This window comes from Symphalangus syndactylus, chromosome 9 (genome assembly GCF_028878055.3).
Source record: "Symphalangus syndactylus isolate Jambi chromosome 9, NHGRI_mSymSyn1-v2.1_pri, whole genome shotgun sequence".
Lineage (NCBI taxonomy): Eukaryota > Metazoa > Chordata > Mammalia > Primates > Hylobatidae > Symphalangus > Symphalangus syndactylus.
Genome location: NC_072431.2, coordinates 21,204,304 through 21,227,500, shown reverse-complemented (window position 1 = coordinate 21,227,500; position 23,197 = coordinate 21,204,304). Strand labels below are relative to the sequence as shown.

General features: G+C 37.1%; 1 protein-coding gene across 15 annotated transcripts in view; it reads left to right on the top strand.

Moving 5' to 3' along the window:
- The window catches only part of NPAS3 (neuronal PAS domain protein 3), an 879,538-nt gene that overhangs the window by 123,507 nt on the left and 732,834 nt on the right, over positions 1 to 23,197 (top strand). For 8 of the 15 annotated variants that reach the window (XM_055291562.2, XM_055291556.2, XM_055291558.2 and 5 more), the window contains exon 2: positions 1,359 to 1,448. The exons of the other annotated variants lie outside the window; for them this stretch is intronic. In XM_055291562.2, the coding sequence (XP_055147537.1) occupies positions 1,359 to 1,448 (90 nt within the window). The remainder of the gene's footprint in view (positions 1 to 1,358; positions 1,449 to 23,197) is intronic. 15 annotated transcript variants of the gene reach the window in all.

Below are 23,197 nucleotides of genomic sequence, written 5' to 3'. Positions count from 1 at the left end.
AGTAAACTTAAAAAATTAGAAACACAGAAATTAGAAAAAACTTATCTTTTTTTTTTTTTTTTTTTTTTTTTTTTTTTTTTGAGACGGAGTCTTGCTCTGTCACCCAGGCTGGAGTGCAGTGTGGCAGGATCTCAGCTCACTGCAAACTTCGCCTCCCGGATTCACACCATTCTCCTGCCTCAGCCTCCCAAGTAGCTGGGACTACAGGCGCTGGCCACCACACCCAGCTAATTTTTTGTATTTTTAGTAGAGACAGGGTTTCACTGTGTTAGCCAGGATGGTGTCGATCTCCTGACCTCGTGATCCACCTGCCTCGGCCTCCCAAAGTGCTGGGATTACAGGCGTGAGCCACCGCACCTGGCCTTATCTGAGTTTTTATAAAGTAGCATGATCCATCACGTTTTTAATTAATAATTAAAAAGATACTAAGTATCTGTTGGCTTAAGGATTAGACATTATACCTTTTCTAATACTCTGATATTAGAGCGAAAGGATTGGTACTCTTACTGATATTGTGTATTGATTAAATGACATTACTTTCCTCTAAATTATGACATGATAGATTCTTTAAATACTTTTTTCCCGGAATGAAGGGATTTTCAATAGAAGGAAATGGTCAGAAAACACATCTCAGCATTTTTATGTCTATATAATGCAAGGAGTCTCAGATGAATTTATATGCTTAAGTAATACAGATGAAAATTGTGTAAGCTTTTTCCCCTTTTTGCCTTAACTGCCAAGAAACCTGGAGCCACTGTAATCAGCTCATCTCAGGTGCCTGTTAACATCTAACCCGTGTTCCCGACGGCCTTGCTTGTGTTTTCATCCCTAATTGGGTTTAGTTCTGTAAGCTGAATCACATTCCTTTATAAGTCCATAGCAAACTCTATATAAATTGAATAGAGCTGAAAAATATATTAACTCGACCAAGGTTTTATAGCTAATTTACAGTTGCCTACAATAGTAATGCATGACTGAACTAATGACAATCCTATAACAAAAACACTAATGACATTTGTTTTTAACATTTCCTTTAGAATATAATCATGGGAATTGAAGAGTGAGTTAAGGTTTAGACCTATGTCTCTTTTCTTCCACTTTTATGACTCTGAGATTTAAAAAAACAAAACAAAACAAAACTGTCCTGATAAAGAACTGAAAAAGTTGCTTTTCTCTGACTGCAGTTTTCTAAAAGTGGAAGTTAATGTTCTAAAATGTATGTACACATTGCAAGTGTGTGTAGAGCTCAAAAGCGTAAAAAGCAAAATATATTGAATTTCCACATACTTGTTATCCTGCATTCCAGTTGACTGTAGAGAATCTCTAGTCATGTCTATCTGTTTTTGATGCCTCTACAGAATAACTGCCCAGCATCCTCTGCCCAACCAATCAGAATGTAGGAAAATCTACAGATATGACGGAATCTACTGTGAATCTACCTACCAGAAGTATGTTGAAATCTTTGTGAGTCTTCCTTCTGGCTCGTACATCAGTGCTTGTGGTTGCCAGCTATTCAAAAATATCCTTGTATTGAAACCTTCTTTTTATCTAATTTAGTGGGGGAAAAAAGAAAACAAACAAAAAAAACCAACAAACCAAACAAAAACAACCAAAACAATTTGCCTCTGAGATCAAGACAGAAAAAAATGTTTATTTTTTTGAAATTGTGGTCTAAAAGTTTTTTTTTAACGACTGTATTAAAGCTCTTAGGTAAGCTTCTTTATATTGCAATAAACAAGTACTTATATGCAAGAAAATCTCGGCAAAATACATTGCACAGGTGCTACGCATCTTAGGGATTTGAAAGGTGTGTTATGTATAAATTAGCTGTCACTTTTTTTCAATCCTGTAATGGAATGATGAGTTGTAATTTGCATAATCCTTTAAGAAGTCAAATTATACTGTCATGTAGCAGACTTAACATGCTAGCTAAGATTTCAGAGCTTTGCAGCTAATTACTATGTACCTTACAGGACAGTTAAATTGAAGTTGAGTCCTCTGTCTTTGCTGCCATTTGCTTTGTCCATTACTTAACAGAATCTGCACTTTGGGTAATGAGGTGTTGTTACTATCACTGAAGTAAACACTGCTCTGGGAGGAACTGGCATTTTAATATATCATAGTTTGACTTGTATTGCTTTTGCTGTGAAGAAAGTTTTTTTCAAAAACAGTAATCCAATTGGAATCTTCCCAAAAAAGATGAAATTTATGCTTTCCAGAAAAGTTATGGAATATTGATTGAAGCAACATTAACCTTTAATTAAATTCTCCTATAGAAAATGTAAAGTAATGTAAACATAATTCCACTGAAGGCATTATGTTTTCTGGATATACTTTGCAAATATACTTTGTTGTGTTTTTGTCTTCATACTCTTAACTTCTTTTGTAGTAGTGTGACTATTGAACAACAGTGCCATTTTTTTCCTTAAAAATTCTTTGTGAATGCAAGCTGGTGAGTCCTACTTTCATTTACTACTCCAACTGGTTGTACAGCACTTTCTTTCATGGTTTCCATTTTTAAAAAGATCAGAAATTCTGGTGGCTGCGAAGGCTGCTCTCTGAAATAGACGCAAAGCGGATACTGGATGGAGCTGGGACTTTTCCCTACCTAGCATGGTTTAGGTGACTGTATCACTGTATCTTTACTATATACATGTAGTTATCTCTGGCTTTGTTTCTTGATATTTCACTGTCTAGATAGTGTTACTATTTTTATCAGAACTGGTATAATTATAATGTGGAATTGTTACTGATTATCATTTAAAAAAATTCTTTGTTATCTGTGAGTCATTTATTGTGGCTCTTGGTGGCCAGGTTTCCGTAATTTGTTAGTGATTTTGTGGCTTTGTTGTATACTTTGAGGAATCCTTTTGTTGTATAAGAAGGGGGTCCTTAAAGGACCAAATTAAAGCAGGATTTGATTACTGACCATTCAAATAAGTGCATATCAACAATCAACTGTTGTTTATTTATAATTAAGCCAGTTTCACGTGTCCGAAATTACTATTGGCTTAGAGGCTGAGATTTGTCAATTAGGAGCCCGGATGGGGCTACCAGGAATTTGGTGCATAGTAAGGCTTCCCTTCTAGCTGTAGGAATCATCTCAAGGGCTTGCTTTTTAAAGAATCGGTGTTATTTGTAGTCAAGGTAGACACAGTAGGCAGCACAGCTGTGACTGCCAGGGAAAGTCACTAGGGGGATATTCATAACAAGGAAATATTGGCAAATAAATGATGAAGAAGGGGAGGAAATCCCCAAGATGTTAAATTGGAGCACTGTCACTGAGATGATTAATGGTGTTGTGTATTTTAGTGAAGATGCTTATCTGAATTGTCTTGAAACTATAGTGTACATTTAATAGCACCTATAAAAAAGCATGTGGTACACAAGCACACTGAAGAGAAAAGGCCAGGGATTCCGATTTTATCTTCCTGTTTTCTCCAATTAAGTTTTTGGCTTCTGTTTATTAGAAAGCTGGAGTTAATATATATTATATAGAAAGTATGTGTATTCTATATATTTATTACTCATCAGCATTTATATAGCTACTTTCCCTAGAAGATTGAAATGTATTGTAAAAAAAAAAAAAAAACATGGGTAGTATTGTAAAAAACATGGGTAGTTTTTCCACACTCTTGTTGGGTGAATATTAACAAGAGTAGGGAGATGTAGGCAAACAGTCAGGGTCACAGGGCTGCAGTGAGTAAAGGGCTACACTTTTATCAATGATGGAGTCAGTACAATTTTAAAAACATTTCTACATCAATTTCTGGTGAAGGGGTAGCTGTTTTGGAAGATCCTCTAGCTTTCAATGTCAAACCATAAATTTCCTGGTTTTGTGGTGTGAATTATCACTTGCCTGGAGGGATTGTTATCCATGAAAGCAGGTGCATCTTTGGGCAAGTTACTTAACCTCCTTGGGCCTCAATAATTACTAGTAGATATAGGAATAGATACAAATGACATATCATCCTGTCTTCAGTGAGCTTATAGCCTATTACAGCAATGTTTTTCTAACTCTTGGTTACTATTCAAACAGTTGGATATGTATCCAATTTAGTGGATCAAGATCCTAATTTTAAAAATGAAATGGAAGAGAACAGAAGATTTTATTGTATTGCATTTTAGTAAGAATGTCTTATTTTGTGAGGCTCCCTTTTTAGTTTCATATTTGTGTATGTGTACATGTAACTGCACATATGTGTTTACGGGGTAGATCATGAGGTAATATGTGTTTCTACTGTGTTTCATATCCAAAAAGAATGGAAGCCACTGTAATAGAGTTGAGTAGGTAAATGTATAAACAGAATAATATATAGGTGTTGTCACTTTGTGTTCAGGGTACACTGGATTATAAAGAAAGAAATGGTCAGTCTTATGAAAAGCATTCAGGAATGAAGAGGCTACACTGGTCTCTCATATTCAGGGATGTGCTAGAGCCAACTTGGATGGGTTTGTGAGAGTCAATTGTATGCACCTCTTTCTCACTTCGTTATTTCTGGCCTCACGTTAGTAACTTGAAGTTGCAGAAAGTATTTACACCATGGAAATTGGAAAATATTGCAATTCTGGTGCTCTCTAAGCCCCAAGTGATTGTTAAACATGTACCAGCATGTCATTGCTCATATTTGTTCCAATTATAATTCTGTGGTTTTATAATTATTGTGAATTATGTATTTAAAAACATTATTTTCTATGTTGCATTTAGATTTTATTGGTAATTACTTAAATGATTAGACAATTGTTTCAATAATGAAAGTTTAAAACAAGCAGGAATATAAAACCTGTGATTATTTTAAAAGGTCTATAATTAGTTCCAAATAATAGTAACAGTTACTCTAACTTCTGTTAAATGCTTATTATACTTTCAATTTAAAATTTCAAGTTTAATTGGTGAGATCAGGTTCTTTGGTAAAGGATAGGTATATAGTGTTTTAAAAAATACACACCATATTGTAAATATTTTACAAATTGTATCATTTTAAGTTAGGCAGTTATCTTGCCAAGTATTACAAATTTTGGGTCTCAGACCCCTCCTCTCCTTGTCAATGGTCTTTTATAGTTTGCAATAATGTCTGTTTTAGCAAACACATCTGTAAAGTAGTGGATTTCATTGGAAGATGCAAAAGTTCTTTTCAAATTAAAACAGTTGTCAATCTTATAAAAATATTTTCAAATACAAAAGTAAAAGTAGCATAGTCTAAAATAGGAGAAAAGACACCCCCTCCATAATAACTATAACTTTTAATTTTATGTTTATTGTCTTTTGTTTGGAGACAGGGTCTTGCTCTGTTGCCTAGGCGGTGGTGCAATCATAGCTTACTGCAGCCTCGAACTCCCGGGCTCAAGCTCCCGAGTAGCTAAGACTACAGGTGCATGCCCCCATGTCTGGCCTTTTTTGTTTTGTTTTGTTTTGTTTTTAGTAGAGGACAAGGTCTTATTCCGTTACCCAGGCTGGTCTCGAACTCCTGGGTTCAAGCCATCCTCCCACCTCAGCCTCTAAAAGTACTGGATTCCTGGCCTGAACTTGAAAGAAAATATTGGGTAAGTCAGAGGAAATAAAATATTCATAGACATGAGATGGAATAGTAGTAGTAAGTTCAAAGGAAATCACCTATGTTAAGAAGAATATGAGATAGTGAGGAAAGATAAGTAGGAAAGAGTCAACTGAGCTAGGTGTTTGTAGCTTCAAAACTTAAGTTGCAATTCAGCCATATAGTTGGACACTGCCATAGAGGGATTTGAGGAAGAGTGGGTTGTCCTTAAAGCCAAGAACAATCCGTTCACCAGTATTTAGAAAAGATAGAGTGAGTCTGAGATGGCAGCTTCAATTACTAACGTTTATTGAGCACTTGCTATGCCATTGTAATAGGCATGACAGTACATATTTTAAACAACGAGGTTTAATCCAAGATTCCTAGACTCCAAGTGTAACCAAGATTGAGAAGCCCTGATTGAGAAGGTGTTTGTAATGGATTTAGACAGTTGTCATTGAAAGCAGAAGAGGCCATTGGCAAAATTGTAAAGTTTGTCTTTGTTTAGCTGTCTTTTCCATCCTTTGGAACCCCATCCTTTTCCAAGCCCCTTTTTCTCCTTTGTGAAATTCATTCCACCTGGATACCTGGTTAGTGTTTCAAACCTGTGCCTCATCGGCAGAGTCGTGATTGTCTGTCGCCCTCATTGCAGATCAGGTGTTGTAACTGATGGTGTTACTGTTCTCAGGACAATTTGCCTTTTCATAAGCAACTCCAGGTGAACAAATTCAAGAAAATGGGTAGTTTTTCCAATAGAATAATTTCATACACCATGACAGGGCTTGGATACATTCATTTGGGGCTAGAGGAAAGTTTCTTTCTTCCCTGAAAATACAAATCCAGAATGTGGGTACTCTACTCGGTATATAGTGTTAAGGCTGGCCTTGGCCAAGAAGCATGGATTTGGATTCACACCCAAAAGAGGGAAGGAATTAACAAGTTCCAGGGAAGAGAAGAGGAGAATGAGTGAAAAAGGAGGGAACATGCCAGTCTTTATCAGCTCTTTTGTACAAGACAGAGTGCTAACCACTTTCACGTGTTATCCCAATTAAGGCGAACAAGACAGGCGCCTTGTCAGGGATTCTGCTGGGGGAAAGATGGTCACCTATGCTGAAGAAAAGGGAAAGGTCACGGAGGCTCCAGCAGCAGGAGTGAATTCTTTTGCTGGTTGTTTAACCTGATTGACTGATTGCTATTATACAGTCATCTTCCCCTCACCCGCACAATAGAACTTATGCCAGTTGTGTTAGGATCAGTAAATAGCAAAGAATTGAGAAAAGAGTTAGAAATATAAAATGAACTTCATAAAGACCTCTAATGTTAAACATGTTAAACAGACATTGAACTTTGTAGCAAGAACTGCTTCAAGCCTTTCGATATCCAAATGAATTCTAATTTCCACATCATGCCTTTCAGACCTCAGCATGGTTTCTGGTGGTTTCTCCCAGTTAATTTTAGCATCACACCAATGCTTTTGCCTATAAATGACTTGAAGTAGCATATGTTGGTAATGTGGATGGCATGAAAGTGTATTATTTAGGGCTTATTCTAGACTAGCCTAGAAGTGAGCAAATTTATTCATTCATTTAACAAATATATTTTAATCATCACCCACGGGTCAGGTGCTTTTCTACACGAACTGTTCTACACTAACTGACTTATTCAGAGGTGACTAAGAACGTCTGCTCTCTAGAAGCCTAGAAGACTGAGATATCAATAAGTAATTGGCATTCTGCCTGAGCGGTGCCTCAAGAGAAATAAGTGTCACCTATGGAAGCAGCACCACGGAGGGGCCATTTTTAATAGTGCAGGGAGCCCAAGGTCTTCATGGTGGAGGAGGAGCCATCTGAGCTTGGGAGGGAACCTGAGGCAATGGTTTGGGCTAAAAGGCATTTCTGGTGTGGCAGATTGCAAAGGGCACAGGCAGAAGTGGAGGGCTGGGGAACGGTGACAGGAGGTGAGGCTGGAGAGGAAGGGAGAGCAGAGGCCTCAGATCCTAGAGGACTGCCACCCTGGGAGAGCCCTCGCAGGAGTTTTCAGGAGTGTGACAGAGACTGCATCTTCGAGGAGAATTACTGTGGAGGTGGATTAGGCCCGAGGCTGCTGTGGGAGTGTCCCATAGCTTCCTCTCCTCTTCTTTGTTTCGCAACTCTTTTAACTTGCTTTGCAAGAAGGAATGTGAAATTGTGCTGTTTGTTAGTTTAAAGTTGCTTTTTATTGATAAATATCTTGAAGGACTCTCCCAATGTGAAATCCGGTTCAGGATCTGTCAGCAAACTCATTGCTTTTCCTGGCTTGAGGTGCCCACGTCTGCCTTTCTCCTCACAGACCACTTGTAATTCAAGATAAACGAATGCCAGAGAGTAAAAATGGATAGGTGCAGGCAGCATGATTTAGAATGAAAGAATATTAACTGGTTTCACCGGAGTGTTTATTTTCATTATGAGAGAAGTGACTACCTAGGTTTTTAAAAATAATTGGTTGGTGACACACCTGCAGTGTGCATGTGACCTCTAGAAACTTGAGAACGAAAGTAAAGGTCAAGGTGAGAGGTGTAGCGCCACAATGAGCCTTTTGTAGGCACGCTGTTGAACAGCGGCGTTCAAAAATCGCTAACAGGTGGTTTCAGAAAGTCAGTGATACTAATGTGCTTGTGTCCAGACTTTAAAAATACTACAGCAAACTTAAACTATGGTTTTAGTAAATTCTCCTTACCTTATGAACAGCTTCTTCTGTGTATTGAGTTTATAAATGTGTCTTTAGTGAATCTTTGGACTTAGTTTATGCATTAGAGTGTAATAATTATGCTTTGTTCTTTGACTATGAGCAAGCTATTTTAAACAATTAAGTCCATGCAGTAATGTTTAGTCATTGCTAGCGGTGGTTATATCTCTTGGAAATGGATCTGGCTTTGATCCTAGCCCCACAATTAATCTGTTATATGTGGGACAGTGACTAAGTTGCTTAACTTTAAGCTTCTGTTTGCTTATCTCTAAAAGTAGGGGCAAAACAATACCTCAGAGGTTGTTTTGAGGATGAATGTGATGATTAGGATGGTGATAATAATTAACATTACTGATCTGTTACCAGGTGCCAATGGCAGGCACTGGGCTAATGGCTTAACATACATTAAAAAAAATCCTTACAATAAACTTATGCCTTAGGTATGATTATTACCACATTTTACAGATAAGGTAACAGAAGCTTACAGAGCTGACAGAACTAACTCAAGGTTAAGAAGGCAGGATGTGGTGGAATTAAGATTAGTATCACCAAATTATGATCCACTAGCCAAATCTACCCCCAACCCCCCAGTTTTTGTAAAGTTTTATTGGAACAAGGCCATACCCATTCATTTGTGGTGGAATTAGGATTAGTATCACTGAATTAGGGCCCATTAGCCAAATCTACCCCATCCCCCTCCATTTTTGTAAATAAAATTTTATTGGAAAATATCCATAACTATTCATTTAGGTATTGTCTGTGACTCCGTTCCTACTACAACAGCATAGTGGATAGTAGTGACAGAGACCATGTGGCCCACGAAGCTGCAAATATTTACAATCTGGCCATTTATAGAAGTTTGCTGACCTCTGCATTAGACCTCAGGCTATCTGACTTCAGAACCTAAGGTCTAAACCATAAAAACACTAATCATGGTGCTTGGCATATAGTAAACATACACTAAATGGGTACTACCCTGTTGCTCATCTAACTTACTATAGAACTGTTAACCTCGTAGAATTATTATCTGCAAAATGGAAATAATAAGCATTCAACCGCCAGCAAGAAAAGTCATTATGACTATGGAGATGTTGAAGAACTTAAAGTTCCAAAAGGAACACACTCTGAATTGTGTGTTATACTTGTTGTTTATTACTATGCTTTATGTAATATAAACGAGAAATTCCATTTTCACATCAAAGTACAGTATTGCATTAAAGGAGATCATTGTGAATTTTAGTGACTATTCAGGATATCTGTTAAAAAATTAATTTCATACATGAGAAAATTTTATAATTTTAGGAAATTTAAAAAGTATAATTTTCCTTATGAAAAATACATATTATCAAAAAACCACTTACAGTATAATGATCTGTATTATTTAAAAAGTATATAAGCAATATCTTTACAATAAGAAAAATACGCAGCAAGACATCTCTTTTATTCAGAAGATAAACAATTAATGTACCTCCCTTAATTGTCCTACCAGCAACAAAGGAACGAAATTATGGTTTCCACTTTACCCTACTCATAATTTTATTTCCATGTGTTTTTCTGTTGATTTAGGGAATTCCCTGTCCTCTGCTCTGTAAATGGCCTTGGATTTGTGTTAACTTGGAGCTCACAGAGCAGGCTTTGGTGGGCCTTCAACTTGTGTTGAGGGAATATTCTTGGAATTTCTTTCACCAGGCCCAGTGTCATGTCTCTGGGTTGGTGAATGGTGGGCGGGGAGGGGGAGTAGTCCTAGATTAGTTACTTCATGACGTTTATCCTCTTCCCTTGCAAAAGCTCTTTTTGAATAGAGATGCAATACATTTTCATTCTGGAACACTTAGAAAACACAGGTAAGCATCAAGAAAGAACATCAATGTTTTTGTACTTGTCCTCCCCACAGATCACCACTGTTAACAGTTTGGTGGCTATCCTTGTAGTCTTCTATACAATGGCGTGTGTTTCTGTGAATAACACTTTTTATAGATGTATATCCATGTATATAGGTATTTTCTTGTGAATCCATCCACACCTGACTCGGCTGGGAAATGTCTGGGATGAGGTGTTTTAATTTGTATATGAGCAGCTTATTTGGGGGAAGCCGGAAGCTACACGGTCAGTTTCCATAGAGAAACTGTTCCACAGAGATTTCCTTTTTGAAGTGACACTTGTATTTTTCCTGGTGTAGTTGGTATTGAAATTCAGGATTTTTAGCACTTTTGTTTTCAAAAGAATTTGTTTGAATTTAAATTCAAGCGAGAACTAGTGATATACTCATTAATGATAGGATTTTCAGCAGAAAAATCTTTCCTTACCACCTTAATATTTATTTTTATCTAGACATAGTACACATTTAAATGCGGAAATAGTTTTGCAGTTATAGAATGAAGCTAGTGGTGAGAAAGGTGTGGTGAGAAGGGTATGTTGGGTTAAAGAAATATATGGCTTTTTTAGGTCAGATACATCCATGTATGAAAAGTTAAGCAATTAGATGGAGTCTTCTGGTTGCTCTCCAGACTCATCCTGTCACATGTTATGTCTGCTGCATTATCCTCTAGGTTGCTTAAAAATAATTTTATTTACTGTGTTTAGCATTGAGATGTTTAGGTCCAGTTCTTAAAGCAGAGAGAGGGCTGGGTCCTTCGAGGATTTTGGTTTAGTGACCAGCATGTAACGGAAGCATTGTTGGGTTATTTTTTCATTGGCAAATTTGAGACCTTGTGACTTATATATGAGTTTGAGAATTCTTTGGAATTGGGTTCTTGGGATTTATGTGGTTAAATAGACTATCACCACATCTTTTTTAAATCCTAATTTCCCTGTCCCTCCCTCAACCCAATTATAAAGGATGTCTGGGCCTTGCTCTTTGCTTGTTCTCATGTGTTACCAATGAGAAAAGGCCTATTTCTCTTACTAGCAATTCTCATTGCTTGCATTTCAACCATCATAAGCTTTCATAACAGCATCATTTTCCTGGCTATTGCCTGTCAGGGGTGCTTACAGTGAATCACAGCCAACTGCATGCCTTGGCCTTGACACTGGAAGGTATACAGTCTTTTTGATGATTCTTCTCTTTGCTTCCTCTCTTCAACTCCACTTGAAAAACTGTTTTAGGAGTAAAATTGAATGATTATGGCTTGGTCGGGCACAAAGCATCCTGTCCTGTGTGCTTGAGGCACCATCTGGATGTCTTGGTGAAGAACGCATTTTAATTTCTCATCCCCTGGAGAAATTCATCAGGTGTCCTAAGTCTTGAATTGCTATCAATGAAAACAATGGTATTCATGGCACCACCCTTTTAAAAGGAGAGGTTTGGAGAAACATCCAGCGGAGATGAGGATGGAAGGTCGAGGGTATTCCTGAGCTCTTGTAAAATTCATGATCAATACATTCATCTGATAGCAAGATTGTTTACCCTCTTTTCTGAATGCTGCTTGCCCAGAGGTAGTAACAATTTATATGATGCTGGTAGGAATAAAGAATGTTGTGTTTTTTATTTTTTAATTTATCATGGTACTTGGGAAATGCCTCAGGGAAGAGAAGACTAGAAAATTAAAATTATGGGCGAGCAGATTTTAAGTAGAGTATGTTTTTACAAGGGTCTGGTGGCAAGTTTGGTTCACTTGTACCAAAAATACCTTTACTGGGTCTGTTCAGGAGAAATTTGCAGGACATAAATGTTTGCTGTGGTACAGAGTGTCCTGAGAATGCAAGACTCTGAAATACAGACAGGAGAATGACTATAGCCACATTTATTCTGCCGTCAAAAGGAAATATTCTTTGATGCCAGGGCCTTTCATTGTGAGGCTAAGTTGATCCTTCTGGGACAACAGAAGCATTAACTCTTGACAGTGAAGTTACCTTTCAGGGGCCCCATTCCTACTTCTGTGTTGGCTGGTTTTCTATATGTAGTAATGCATAGACTGCATAGGCTGCAGTAATTGATACAGCTGAAATCTGGAGAAAAGGAAAGAAATGCTCCAAATACGGGGTGCTGTGGTCTTCAAGCATTATTGTAATTGACCCGAGCAACCATGTTTGAAATAGACAATACTGTTCTGAGTTTGCACTCAAGACAGTGGAAACTCAGAGAGGTCAGGCACATTGCTCAGTTCACACAGCTAATGAGGTGCAATCTGGTAACTAACTATTGGAGACCCTCTCTGGTCTGTGTGGCCCATCAGTTCTTCCCTTTTCAACTGGATGACAGGGTCCCTTGGAGCAGGATGACACTTTACCTGAGAAAAACATCCATCCTCCATTTGAGGATGGTCTGTTGAAATCTATTTCTGCAAAAGAAGAAGACCCTAAGGAACTTGAAGCCATGCCCATAGAAAAATCGAGGTTTGCCATATTTGAACATCAGTCATTTAAAGAACATACAACCAATGTCCTTTAAGTGTAGAGCTGTATACTCTCCAGCATGGGACAATTAGGTCTCCCCTTGGGGATTTCATCTGTCCTTACACTGTGGTTATCACACAGAAATGGATGAATGTCAACTTTTAATCTTAAGCCCTCTTTCCAAACTCTAGTTTTCTATTTTCAAACTACTTGACCTTTGCATTGTTTCACCTCACAACAACCTCCACATGTAATGACCAACAAGCTTGTAAGCACTCCCATGAGCATTCCCAATTAATCCTCAAAGCAACCTAGTGAACTGTGTTTTGTCTCTGTTTTACATGGAGAAAAACAAAAACAAGCCCCTGTATTACAGAGGTTAAGTGATTCAAAGTATTTCACACAGCTCGGGTGTAACATGGCTGGCCTGCAGATTAAGACCTCTCTCATCTCCCAGTTTAGGGCCTTCTCCAGGACAGTGCCACCGTTCCTCCAAAATAGAACTTGGCGTCTTCCCCAGAAAGATCCTCTCCTACCTTGCACTCCTTTTGCTTTATCTTCATTTATATAGTAATTCAGTCTCATTCTTGACATTATCTTTTATTCTGCCTCTCTCTTGTCTCAAATATTCTTTTAGTAGCATATTTTCTTTTAAAACTTCCCTTCTTTTCACATCCCCTTAATTCAAGCTGTTATTTCATGCCTAGATTGTTGCAGTCTCCTAACTAGTGTTCTTGTCTTCTGTCTTACTGAGTTTGGTTCAGATAAATACTTGAGTCCTGCTCTATGCAAAGCACCATGCTAGGGAATGCAAAGATTTTCCTTTCTGGGCTGCTTCATAAATAGTTACCAGATTGAAATACTATTTCTAACATATTTTCCTGCTCAAAATCACTGACTGCTCCATCTCACGTCAAGCTGTCTGTAATCTTAGCTTAGTGTTTAAAACCTACCAGTGTAGCTCCATTCTGCCTTTCAGCCTCCCGATAACACCGGACATTTCTCAGCGTGAGTTCTGTGCTCTGTCCATGAAACATGGCCATTCATTCTTGTCAGGCACAACACATGCACTAAGTCCCTGCGTTTGCTTGCTTCTTTGTAAAATCTTTCTAACCTTGTTTTATCCACAGTGGTTTCTCTCTTCTCTTAACACATTAATTGAGTACCTTCTAGAACCAGGAACTATTGATTGGTATATATCAGTGGACAAAGGTCATAATCTTTGTCCTCAAAGTTGGATTATTCTCAAAGTTGGATGGCATTAGAAACAAGCAGTAAACAGCAGATGTTAAAAATGAAGGAAATCATATAGTCTGTTACATGGCAGTCAGTTCAGTGGAACAAAAATACAGAAGGTTAAGAAGGATTTAGGAGTCCTGGGGTAGAAGTGAGTCATTGTGGTTATAATAGATGATGACCATTAACAGAAAGATGACATTTGAGCAATGACTGTAAGGAAGTGAGGGAGTTAGGCATTCACATAGCCAGGGGAAAATATTCCAGGTAGAATGAACAACCACTACAAAGGCGCTGAAGAGTTCCAAAAGTGTTCAAAGCACACCAGGGAGGCCAGTGTGGTGGGGGCTGAATAAGCAAGGAGGACAGTAGCAGGAGACAGGTCAGGGAGGTAACAGCACACAGGATGCTGGCAGGCCAGGGAAGGACTTCAGCTTTCGTTCCACTCGAAACAGAGTCTTGGGAGGATTATGAATTGAGGAGAAATGAGACCTAACTGATTTTAGTATCAGTCTTGTTACTGGCTGAGCATATGCTTCAGGGGGCTGAGGGTGGAAGCAGGGGACTTAGCTCAGAGGCTATCAGCATAATCAAGGTGTGATTTGTACCAAGACAAAGTGGATAAAGAAGACAGAGAGAGAGAGAAGTCAATATTGAATCCAAGATTAAATACTAATGTATCATTGACTTTGTATTGCATGTGGTGGCACTCAATCACATGTATGCAAATAAGTACCTTTCCCTCGTAAACTTAGAGATGAAGCATGACAAAAACGTATAAAAGTTAAATGGTAAGAAGCTGTGTGTATGTATGGATAATATCTTCTCAATAATATTGCAAGTTCCTTAGAGATATTTATTCATTTATTCAGTCCACAAACTTTTAAAAAGGTACTCGTTAAAGGCCAATGATTGCCTTGCATCTGAGCAGTGCGGAATGCAACAGGAGAATGTCAGTGTAGTGAGTAAGTGTGCAGGCTATGATGGAGACTGATGTATTCAAACCCTAGTTCCATTACTTATTTGCTGGGTGATCTTGAACAAGTTACTTAAGCTCCCTGTTTCCCACCTTTCTCATTTGTGAAATGCTGGTGATAGCATCTCATAGGATTTTCTCATACGATTTTCCATAGGGATTAAATGAACTAATACATGTAAAATGCTTAGAAAAATGCCTCCCCTGGAAGTGCATACTAAGTACTCAAATACTAACTCAAAAAAGTTAGTGCTGTGGAAAAAATAGCTAAAAGAGGATTTAACATTTAGAGTGACTTTTCACCCCTGTAACTACCCATGTTCAAAACCTGTCAAGTTGCCTGGTTAATGAATGTGAATAATAAGGTCTCATAGTAAGCCTTACTCTCTAGTTGATAGTTTAAAAATGAGAGAGAGTTGCATTGTGATTAGTCTGATTACCTGCCTCTTTTTGAAGGTGGACATGGAAGCTGGTCAGTAACCCTTCTGGGCACATTTTGATTGACAGACTGGCAAACAGCATTTAAATCTCTAACACATAAAAAGATCAATGTTTTCTTATTATTTTTTAGCTTAAAATGTTGAATGTGTATTAAAATGAGAAAAATAATTTTCAGGATAGATATGACTCGTAGTACATAAAAGCAAGGAGATCACATCAAGGAGGGAATATTATTTTTTTGACCAAATACAGGAAATTACTATTTTTCTCCTCCATGTTTATATTTTGCTACCTAATATCTCCCTTCTTTTTTCTTCTTTCATGTAGTTGTTTTTTCATCCCTCTTATTATCAGCAACTATATGGCCTCCAAATCCAGGAAAGAGCAGTGCATTGCTACTGTGGAACTCATGCGGACATCTTTAATGTCAGAGGTAGTTTGAAGAGCAGCTTAATTCTGCTTTCATTGTGCCTGGTACTTCTGTGAGGCACTCAGGTTCTGTTTGAGCTCAGTATTACTGATCCCATCCTATACATCCTAGATGGCAGGGCAGACAGTGGCTGTCAATGAGTAACAGGTAAATATTGAACAGGGAAGCCCTTTTGATTAACTTTGTGGATCATTATTTGAAAGTAGCGTACAGTCAGAACAGCACCATCACTCATGATCATAGCACATGGCATAGGGGTCAGAGCACCAAGCTGCTGGTTTGAAAGCTGAGGTTGCATTCTTTGTTCTGCACATGGGCCTGTATTCATGTACTGCTGGACTAGTTACAACTATCCAGTGGACAAAATACTGACTGTTTAGCACAATATTAATGCAAAATATTTAAGATGGTAAGGCACAAAGAATGCTTGAGGGACTTTGTGCGATATAGGTATAAATATATTAAAGTGTGTTTATAATTACTTTTTGAAGTGTTTAACACTGGGTTATTTTTTATCCAGGTTCAGAAAGCTTTTTCTAATAAGGAACTTAGAGATGTGTGGCAGGTTTAAGATAAATTTTTGGTCTTATTAGTATGTACTGAAAATAAGTAATTTTAGCCTCTATCAGTTTTCCTAGGTTTGTTCTATGCTACCTATGGGTACAACTTACCCCCATGACACATTTACCCAGAAGGTTGGTCCATACCTGATTTGTCAAGTGATTCATTGAACCTCATGATAAGTTAATGGTTTATCATCATTAGGAACAATACTATTATCATCATGATTAATATTTTTAAGCAACCATCAAATAATATGCATGGAACTTGTTAAAAGGCATAAATGAGGTTGCATGGAAAAGAGCAGCTTTCTGTTCTCAAATATTTCTAAGTAACACTTACATGGTCATAAAAAGACACAGATAAAACATGATTAGGCTGCTTATGCATTTCTAGGAGAAACTTAATTCAGTAGTCAAGTAGGCAATTCCAAAACGTTTTCATAAGCCAAAGATTTTAAGTAAATCTTTTAATTGAGACTTTTAATCATACCGAGCTATAGAAATAATATTCAGATAATTATGTTCAATAATTAAGATCATCAAAACAACTAATCATTAAGATTATTAAAACAAAGCTAATCTACATCCTTCCTACCTATATTCTAGAGCAGTGGGTAAAAAGGTAAGCATTTTATGACACTTTAAATATATAATTGCAACATTTACTGTTTAGCATATACGAACCACAAAAGTGACAAAATCTATATCCTGTGTGCTGGATGGAGTCTTAATTTTATGTATCACTTAAGTGTTAAATTTATACAACCTAGTCAAAGTGGTAACAGCCCCAAAATAAAAAATAATAGTTTTATTCTGGAAAATTATTCAAATGAAAAAATACAAAGTAGTCGTGCTAGTTAGAGCTGTAAATGACATGTTTCCATCAACTTTCTGAAGAAGAGATTCTGTGTTATTTTCTTTTCTTTTTTTTTTTTTTTGAGATGGAGTCTTGCTCTGTCACGCAGGCTACAGTGCATTTGTGCAACCTCAGCTCACTGCAACCTCCGCCTCCCAGGTTCAAGCAATTCTCTTGACTCAGCCTCCCCAGTAGCTGAGATTACAGATGTGCACCACCACACCCAGCTAATTTTTGTATTTTTAGTAGAGATGGGGTTTCACCATGTTGGTCAGGCTGGTCTGAAACTCCTGATCTCAGGTGATCCGCCTGCCTCGGCCTCCCAAAGTGCTGGGATTACAGGTATGAGCCACTGCGCCTGGCCAGATTCTGTGTTTTTAAAAATTTCAACTTTGCTTTTAAATAACAATGGCAAATAGCAATACTCTTTCTTTTAATAATAATATTCTAGACTAATTTATGGGAACCACACTGCTCTGGAAAAGGACATGATTTAAAATTTCATTTAGAAAATAACTTCAGTTCTAGTATTGTCACAGAGCAGTGTATTAGAAATCACTGTATTATATTTTGAAATTTAGATCAACCTATAATATGAACATGAAAAACATAAACATGAAAATGTAGTTTAACAAAGGTGAATTTTTCTTTACCATAGAAATACACTGAATGCTTTTGCCAGTTATGGAATGGTATGGGCTACTGTCCTTGCCTCTTTCCCTAGGGAACCCAGGATCTAATTTGGATTAGATTCCAAGTGAACATGTGTTAGGTGGTCCCATCATAACCCTGAATGGATGTTTTGCTACACCACAAAACTAGAACATAATTTGACATAAATCTTTGTTTAGAAGCGAAATAGCAGGGGATGCTCTGGGTCAGGGTGGAACTGGCAGGGCTGCGTGGGAACCTGCCCACATAGCCTGGTGTCTAGCGGAGCTGGCACTTTTAGGCCTTTGGTTTCCTTGAAATTAGAGGTAATGAATTCAACATCTAGTCTCTCTTTCTCTGGGATAGTAACCTTGGTACATACTGTTCTTTCATGTAGACTTGTGACCCATATTTTTGGTATTTTATTTATAAGAAAAATATACATATATATAATTTTTAAAGTTGCCTAATAATTGCCACAACTTAAAAAGAATTTTTTACTTTATTATGTTTGTACCCTAACAGAAAATAGAATGAGTTAGGCAAGCATTATTTAAATGATGGTGATACCATCACTGCTGGGTTTTCATATTCCATTTTAATCACTGGGCAAATTGGTCATGTTTTATTTGGGGAAAATGGAATATGTTGAGGGAGGATGTGGTCGTTTTGAAAGTCATTTGGTTTAGTTCAGGAACAAACACCCATTTATCAAGGAAATATTTATTGTCTTCTTTTGGGAAACTGTAGGCATCCTCAGTCTCAAAGAAGTTGCATGCCAGTGGGGCAATGAGGCATATAATTTGTTGATTTAATAAATATTTAGTGAATGCCTACTAAGTTCCAGTTCCTATAGCATAGAGTTTATATTCAATTGAGGGGAGCAGACATTATGCAGATACATGTGGACTTAAAAAGGTAGAGCTCTATAGTATACAGTAAATTAAATCAGGGCAAGGAGATAGAGGGTGGCAAGTGCTTTTTATACAAGATGGGACAGGTGAAGTACCTTAAGAAGTGCATAAGTTTTTCAGTTCTGTACAAGTCCAGAGAGCAAACTTATTTGTGGCTGTCGAGAATTGAGGGTCTCTTCTTGGAAAGTTGGAACTTAAAGCTGGCCCATGAATGAACAAGGTAATGAACAAGCCACATCTGTACGTGACAAACAAAAGATGGAAACAAGAATTTCTATTCAGGATTGACTAGAAAGGGATTAGGCATATGGAGTCTTGAAGAAGAAGAGAGGAATTTGATTTTGACATTTTACTTAGTTTCAATATACTGAAGTATTTGGGCCAAAGAATAATGGAATGTGTGGGATTTTTGTAACCTCTGTGTTTGCATAGAGTGGATGAGAGAGAGGGGCCAGCTTACAGGCTTTTATGATAATCATGAAGTGAGGAGACTATATAAATTTTCTATCTGCACAGACACAGATTGTTTCGTGTTTTATTTTTAAGGGCTATTGTATGAACGTGGGGTGGGGTAGAGGCATCATGTCATCTCCTGACTTGTGAAAGTGATTTGCTGACTGGAAAGTTTGAGGACCACTGTTCTAGTCCCAGTATGCTGTCTGTGGTTTACGTGATTACCTACATGCTTCAACAGGATTCAATCAGGAAATACTTTTTAAAATTATATTTATTGATAGAGCACCAAGAAGAACTTATGAGATAGTGAACATTGTTGGGCTTGAATAGGCAGCCAGAAATGTTTCTGCAGATGAATTATTATAAGAAATGGCCAACATTTAATTCATATCTTACTATATAGGAAACAAATACATGTTAATGTTATAGGATAGGTATATATAACATAAGATAGTGATCATCAAACAGATGACTTTCAACTTTGTATTTGTTAGTGAATTCTGCCTGTGCATTAAGGTACCAATCAGACATGACACATGCATGTTGTGGGTGATGGTGCAGGAATAACGCATTCTTTCTTTTTTTGAGACGGAGTCTCACTCTGTCACCCAGGCTGGAGGGCAGTGGCATGATCTCGGCTCACTACAACCTCTGCCTCCCAGGTTCAAGCGATTCTCCTGCCTCAGCCTCTTGAGTAGCTGGGATTACAGGTGCGTGCCACCATGCCCGGCTAATTTTTGTATTTTTAGTAGAGACAGGATTTCACCATGTTGGCCAGGCTGATGTCGAACTCCCTATCTCAGGTGATCTGCCCACCTTCGCCTCCCAATGTGCTGGGATTACAGGTGTGAGCCACTGCGCTCGGCCAACACATTTTTTCTTAAAGTTAGATCCCTACATGGGAATAGCTATGTAAATGTGTTTGCTAAAAGCAGAAGCAACCTCTGTGATTAGTATGCATTTTCTGGTAGCTACCATATTGAGAAGAGGTGTTTCTTAACATTTTTCTGAACTGTTCATTATGAACTAGAAGATTTACACTCTTATTAAGTTGATTTCTACCTCCATTAGATGATACAGAGGAAGAAAAATAAATCCTATTTTAGTCATCATTTCCTTAGAACTTGTAATTGAAATACTATACTTTATTTTCTGCTTCAGTGTATAAGCTCCTCCTGAAAGGTGTTCCATTGTATAGAGAGTAGACTTTTATCTTTTAAATCATAAGGGTATGTTGAATATTGTAACACCAGAATCTCAGCATCAACCCAGTTTTTGTAGGAATTCTGACTTAAACAATTTAAGGTCTTACAAGTGAGGTTCACACTTACTATACTTGTTACAAATAATGTTTGATTTCTGAAAAATATTTTGGTTAACAGGATTTTCTTAGGGTCCCTCTATATTTTTCATCATGTTAGGTGACTTTAAATAATATGAGCATGAGTATCCTGAAATGTAAGCTGATTCTATTATTAGCAATGTGTTAAGTATCTTAGCTTGCATCATTTAAAAACATTTAAGTTTTTTTTGCAATTTATATTTTATTTTTCATTTCACATCTATTATTGTACCATTAAAGTTCTTCATGATGTTTGTTTATAAAGTAAGTCCTACATATGCTGTCTTTTCTCTCTTATCTTAACTCATAAAGCTGATATTACCAAAGCATAACTAGTACTTGATTCTCTTGAGATTAGCAGTGTTGTTGGCCTGGCTGGCAGTTATCTGCAAGTTGCTGGAACACATTTTATAGCAGCTTCTATTAGTCAACAGAAATGCTTAGAAAACTGCCTCCTCTGTGCTTCATATTAGGCCATTGAGCTGGCAAAAGAGGGAGAACTTAAAATCGTGATTTAATTTCTTTAAAACATTTGTTTAGGGAAATAGTCATATAATGAATTTTCATAAATAATGTTAAAATTTAGAAAATCTTCAGTAAACTGTATTTTCTCAGTCTATAAGAATATGTAGTTTAAGTTCTAACATTTTAAGATTTGGTTTCGTATTTTGTTCATTGGTAGGATTGGAGATTGGATTATATTAAAAAATTAAACAGTTTTTAGATCATTCTCAATTCTATGTGTCTGTTTTTATAACAATTAGAATTGGCCTTTAAAATTCTTACCCACTGAAATCATAATACAATTTTTGTAAATAATATGTATTTTTGCATTTTCCATCATTATTTATCACCAGGCTTGAAATAGTATTAAGGAAAAAAACCCATCTTGTATTTCTATCTTGACCTTTCCCTCAGCCCTGTCACAAAACCTGAAAACAAGGGTCTTTATTTTTTATGATCAGACAAATTTATAATAAACAAAGGTTGATAAGGAAAAACAAGACCTCACACCCCAAAGAAAAAGGACAGGAGGGTTGTGGAATTGCTTAGCGTACTGCATGGGAAATTCTGTGTTAGGAAGTAAAGAGCTTCTTGCTAAAAAGCCACCTAGAGCCCTTGGGCAGGGGCATTTTATTTTCCTGTAGCTACCATGTTAACAATTACATAAAGAAGAGTATAGACTTCTTGTTAGTTGATAAATAGAGATTGCAATCATTTATTAGGTTATTTTATGGTATTTGTTAATGATATTTACCTTCCTAAATTGATTCAGCATAATCCTTAGAACAGCTTTCCTTCATTTCTGGAAGACATATAGATAATGTGGTACTTATACGAAAGCTTACATGTCACTGAAAAACTGTGATTTTTGCCTTAGCTCAACAGAGCAGCAAGATTATATTAACATAAACTTTGGGCCATTTGAGTTCCCATAGGGTACAGAGTGTAGCTGATATGACATGACTTGCCTCTAACAGTTGTTTTAACAAGATATCCTTCATATACAGTATATTGAGCTGAAAGGCATAACTGAGTAATGTTAGCAAGAAACACTGTTGGCAAAATTCTTGACTTTCATCTTTATCTGATTAATCCAAAGCAATGTGTTTCTACAAAAAAGTATTTTCAGCTGAATATATATGACAGAATATTTATTTCTTTTTAATATCTATAACTTTACAAGAACTATTTTTGGTGTGTGATATTTTTATTCTACAAAAAGTTTTTCTACATCCGTTACAAAGGACAAGTAGAAAAATATCCAGGACTTTGTGAAGCTTGATGAGGCTTGATGCTATTCATTTGTATAAAGATTTATTGAGCACCTACTAGGTACCAGGCAACATTCTAGGCACTGTGGTGATACAACAGTGGGTAAAACAGGCAAAGGTATGGGCCCTTGTGGTGTTTACTGTCCTGTGGAGGTAGCAGGCACTAAACAAATAGGTCAATTATAGAATACATAAAAAGGTGGTAAGTACTACAGAGAGAACAATAAACAGGAAAGTGGGCTAGGAAGGCCTAGAGGTGGGGGTCAGGTTTGCAATTCAAAATGGGGTGGTCAGAAGAGGCCTTGCTGAAAGGGTGACAATGAGCATAGTTGTGAAGGAGATGTGAGAGTGAGCTATGTGGATACCCTGATTTCCTTTGGAAATTATTAGTTCCTGTCAGCTGACTGTATTGCCAGTGCTTGCTCTCTCCAGGAATGCTCTTTCCTGTTTCCTGTGTTTAAATTTTCTCTGTAATGCCTTATATTCTATTCTATATTCTACTTTGTTGGAGGAGGAATGTATTTGACAGAGCAGTGAGCTCATTGGATGAAAGGTTCTGTGAATTTCTTTTAACAAAGCATAAAATCAAGCTTCCATAAATACTCCAAATTGCACCTTATCGAGAAATTGTTTTTTGTAAATGTTTGAAAGTGTAAAAGAAAGCTTTTGCACTCTAAAAATGGTATTTTTACTAATTTACTAATTAACACTTTTCTTCTGCTTAGCACTTTCAAGACTTGATTTAATTACAGTTTCTAGTACCTTAAATAGTGTTTTAAAGTGAGTCAGTGTTGCTTTGCTCAAAACATTGCAGTAAGGGTGTTTTTTTTTTGCCCCTTTTGGCTTCAATTTATATGAAATAGATTTTTTATTTTCCCTGCTAGAATTCTCATTGAAAATACATATATGACCGGGTGCAGTGGCTCACGCCTGTAATCCTAGCATTTTGGGAGGCTGATTGCCT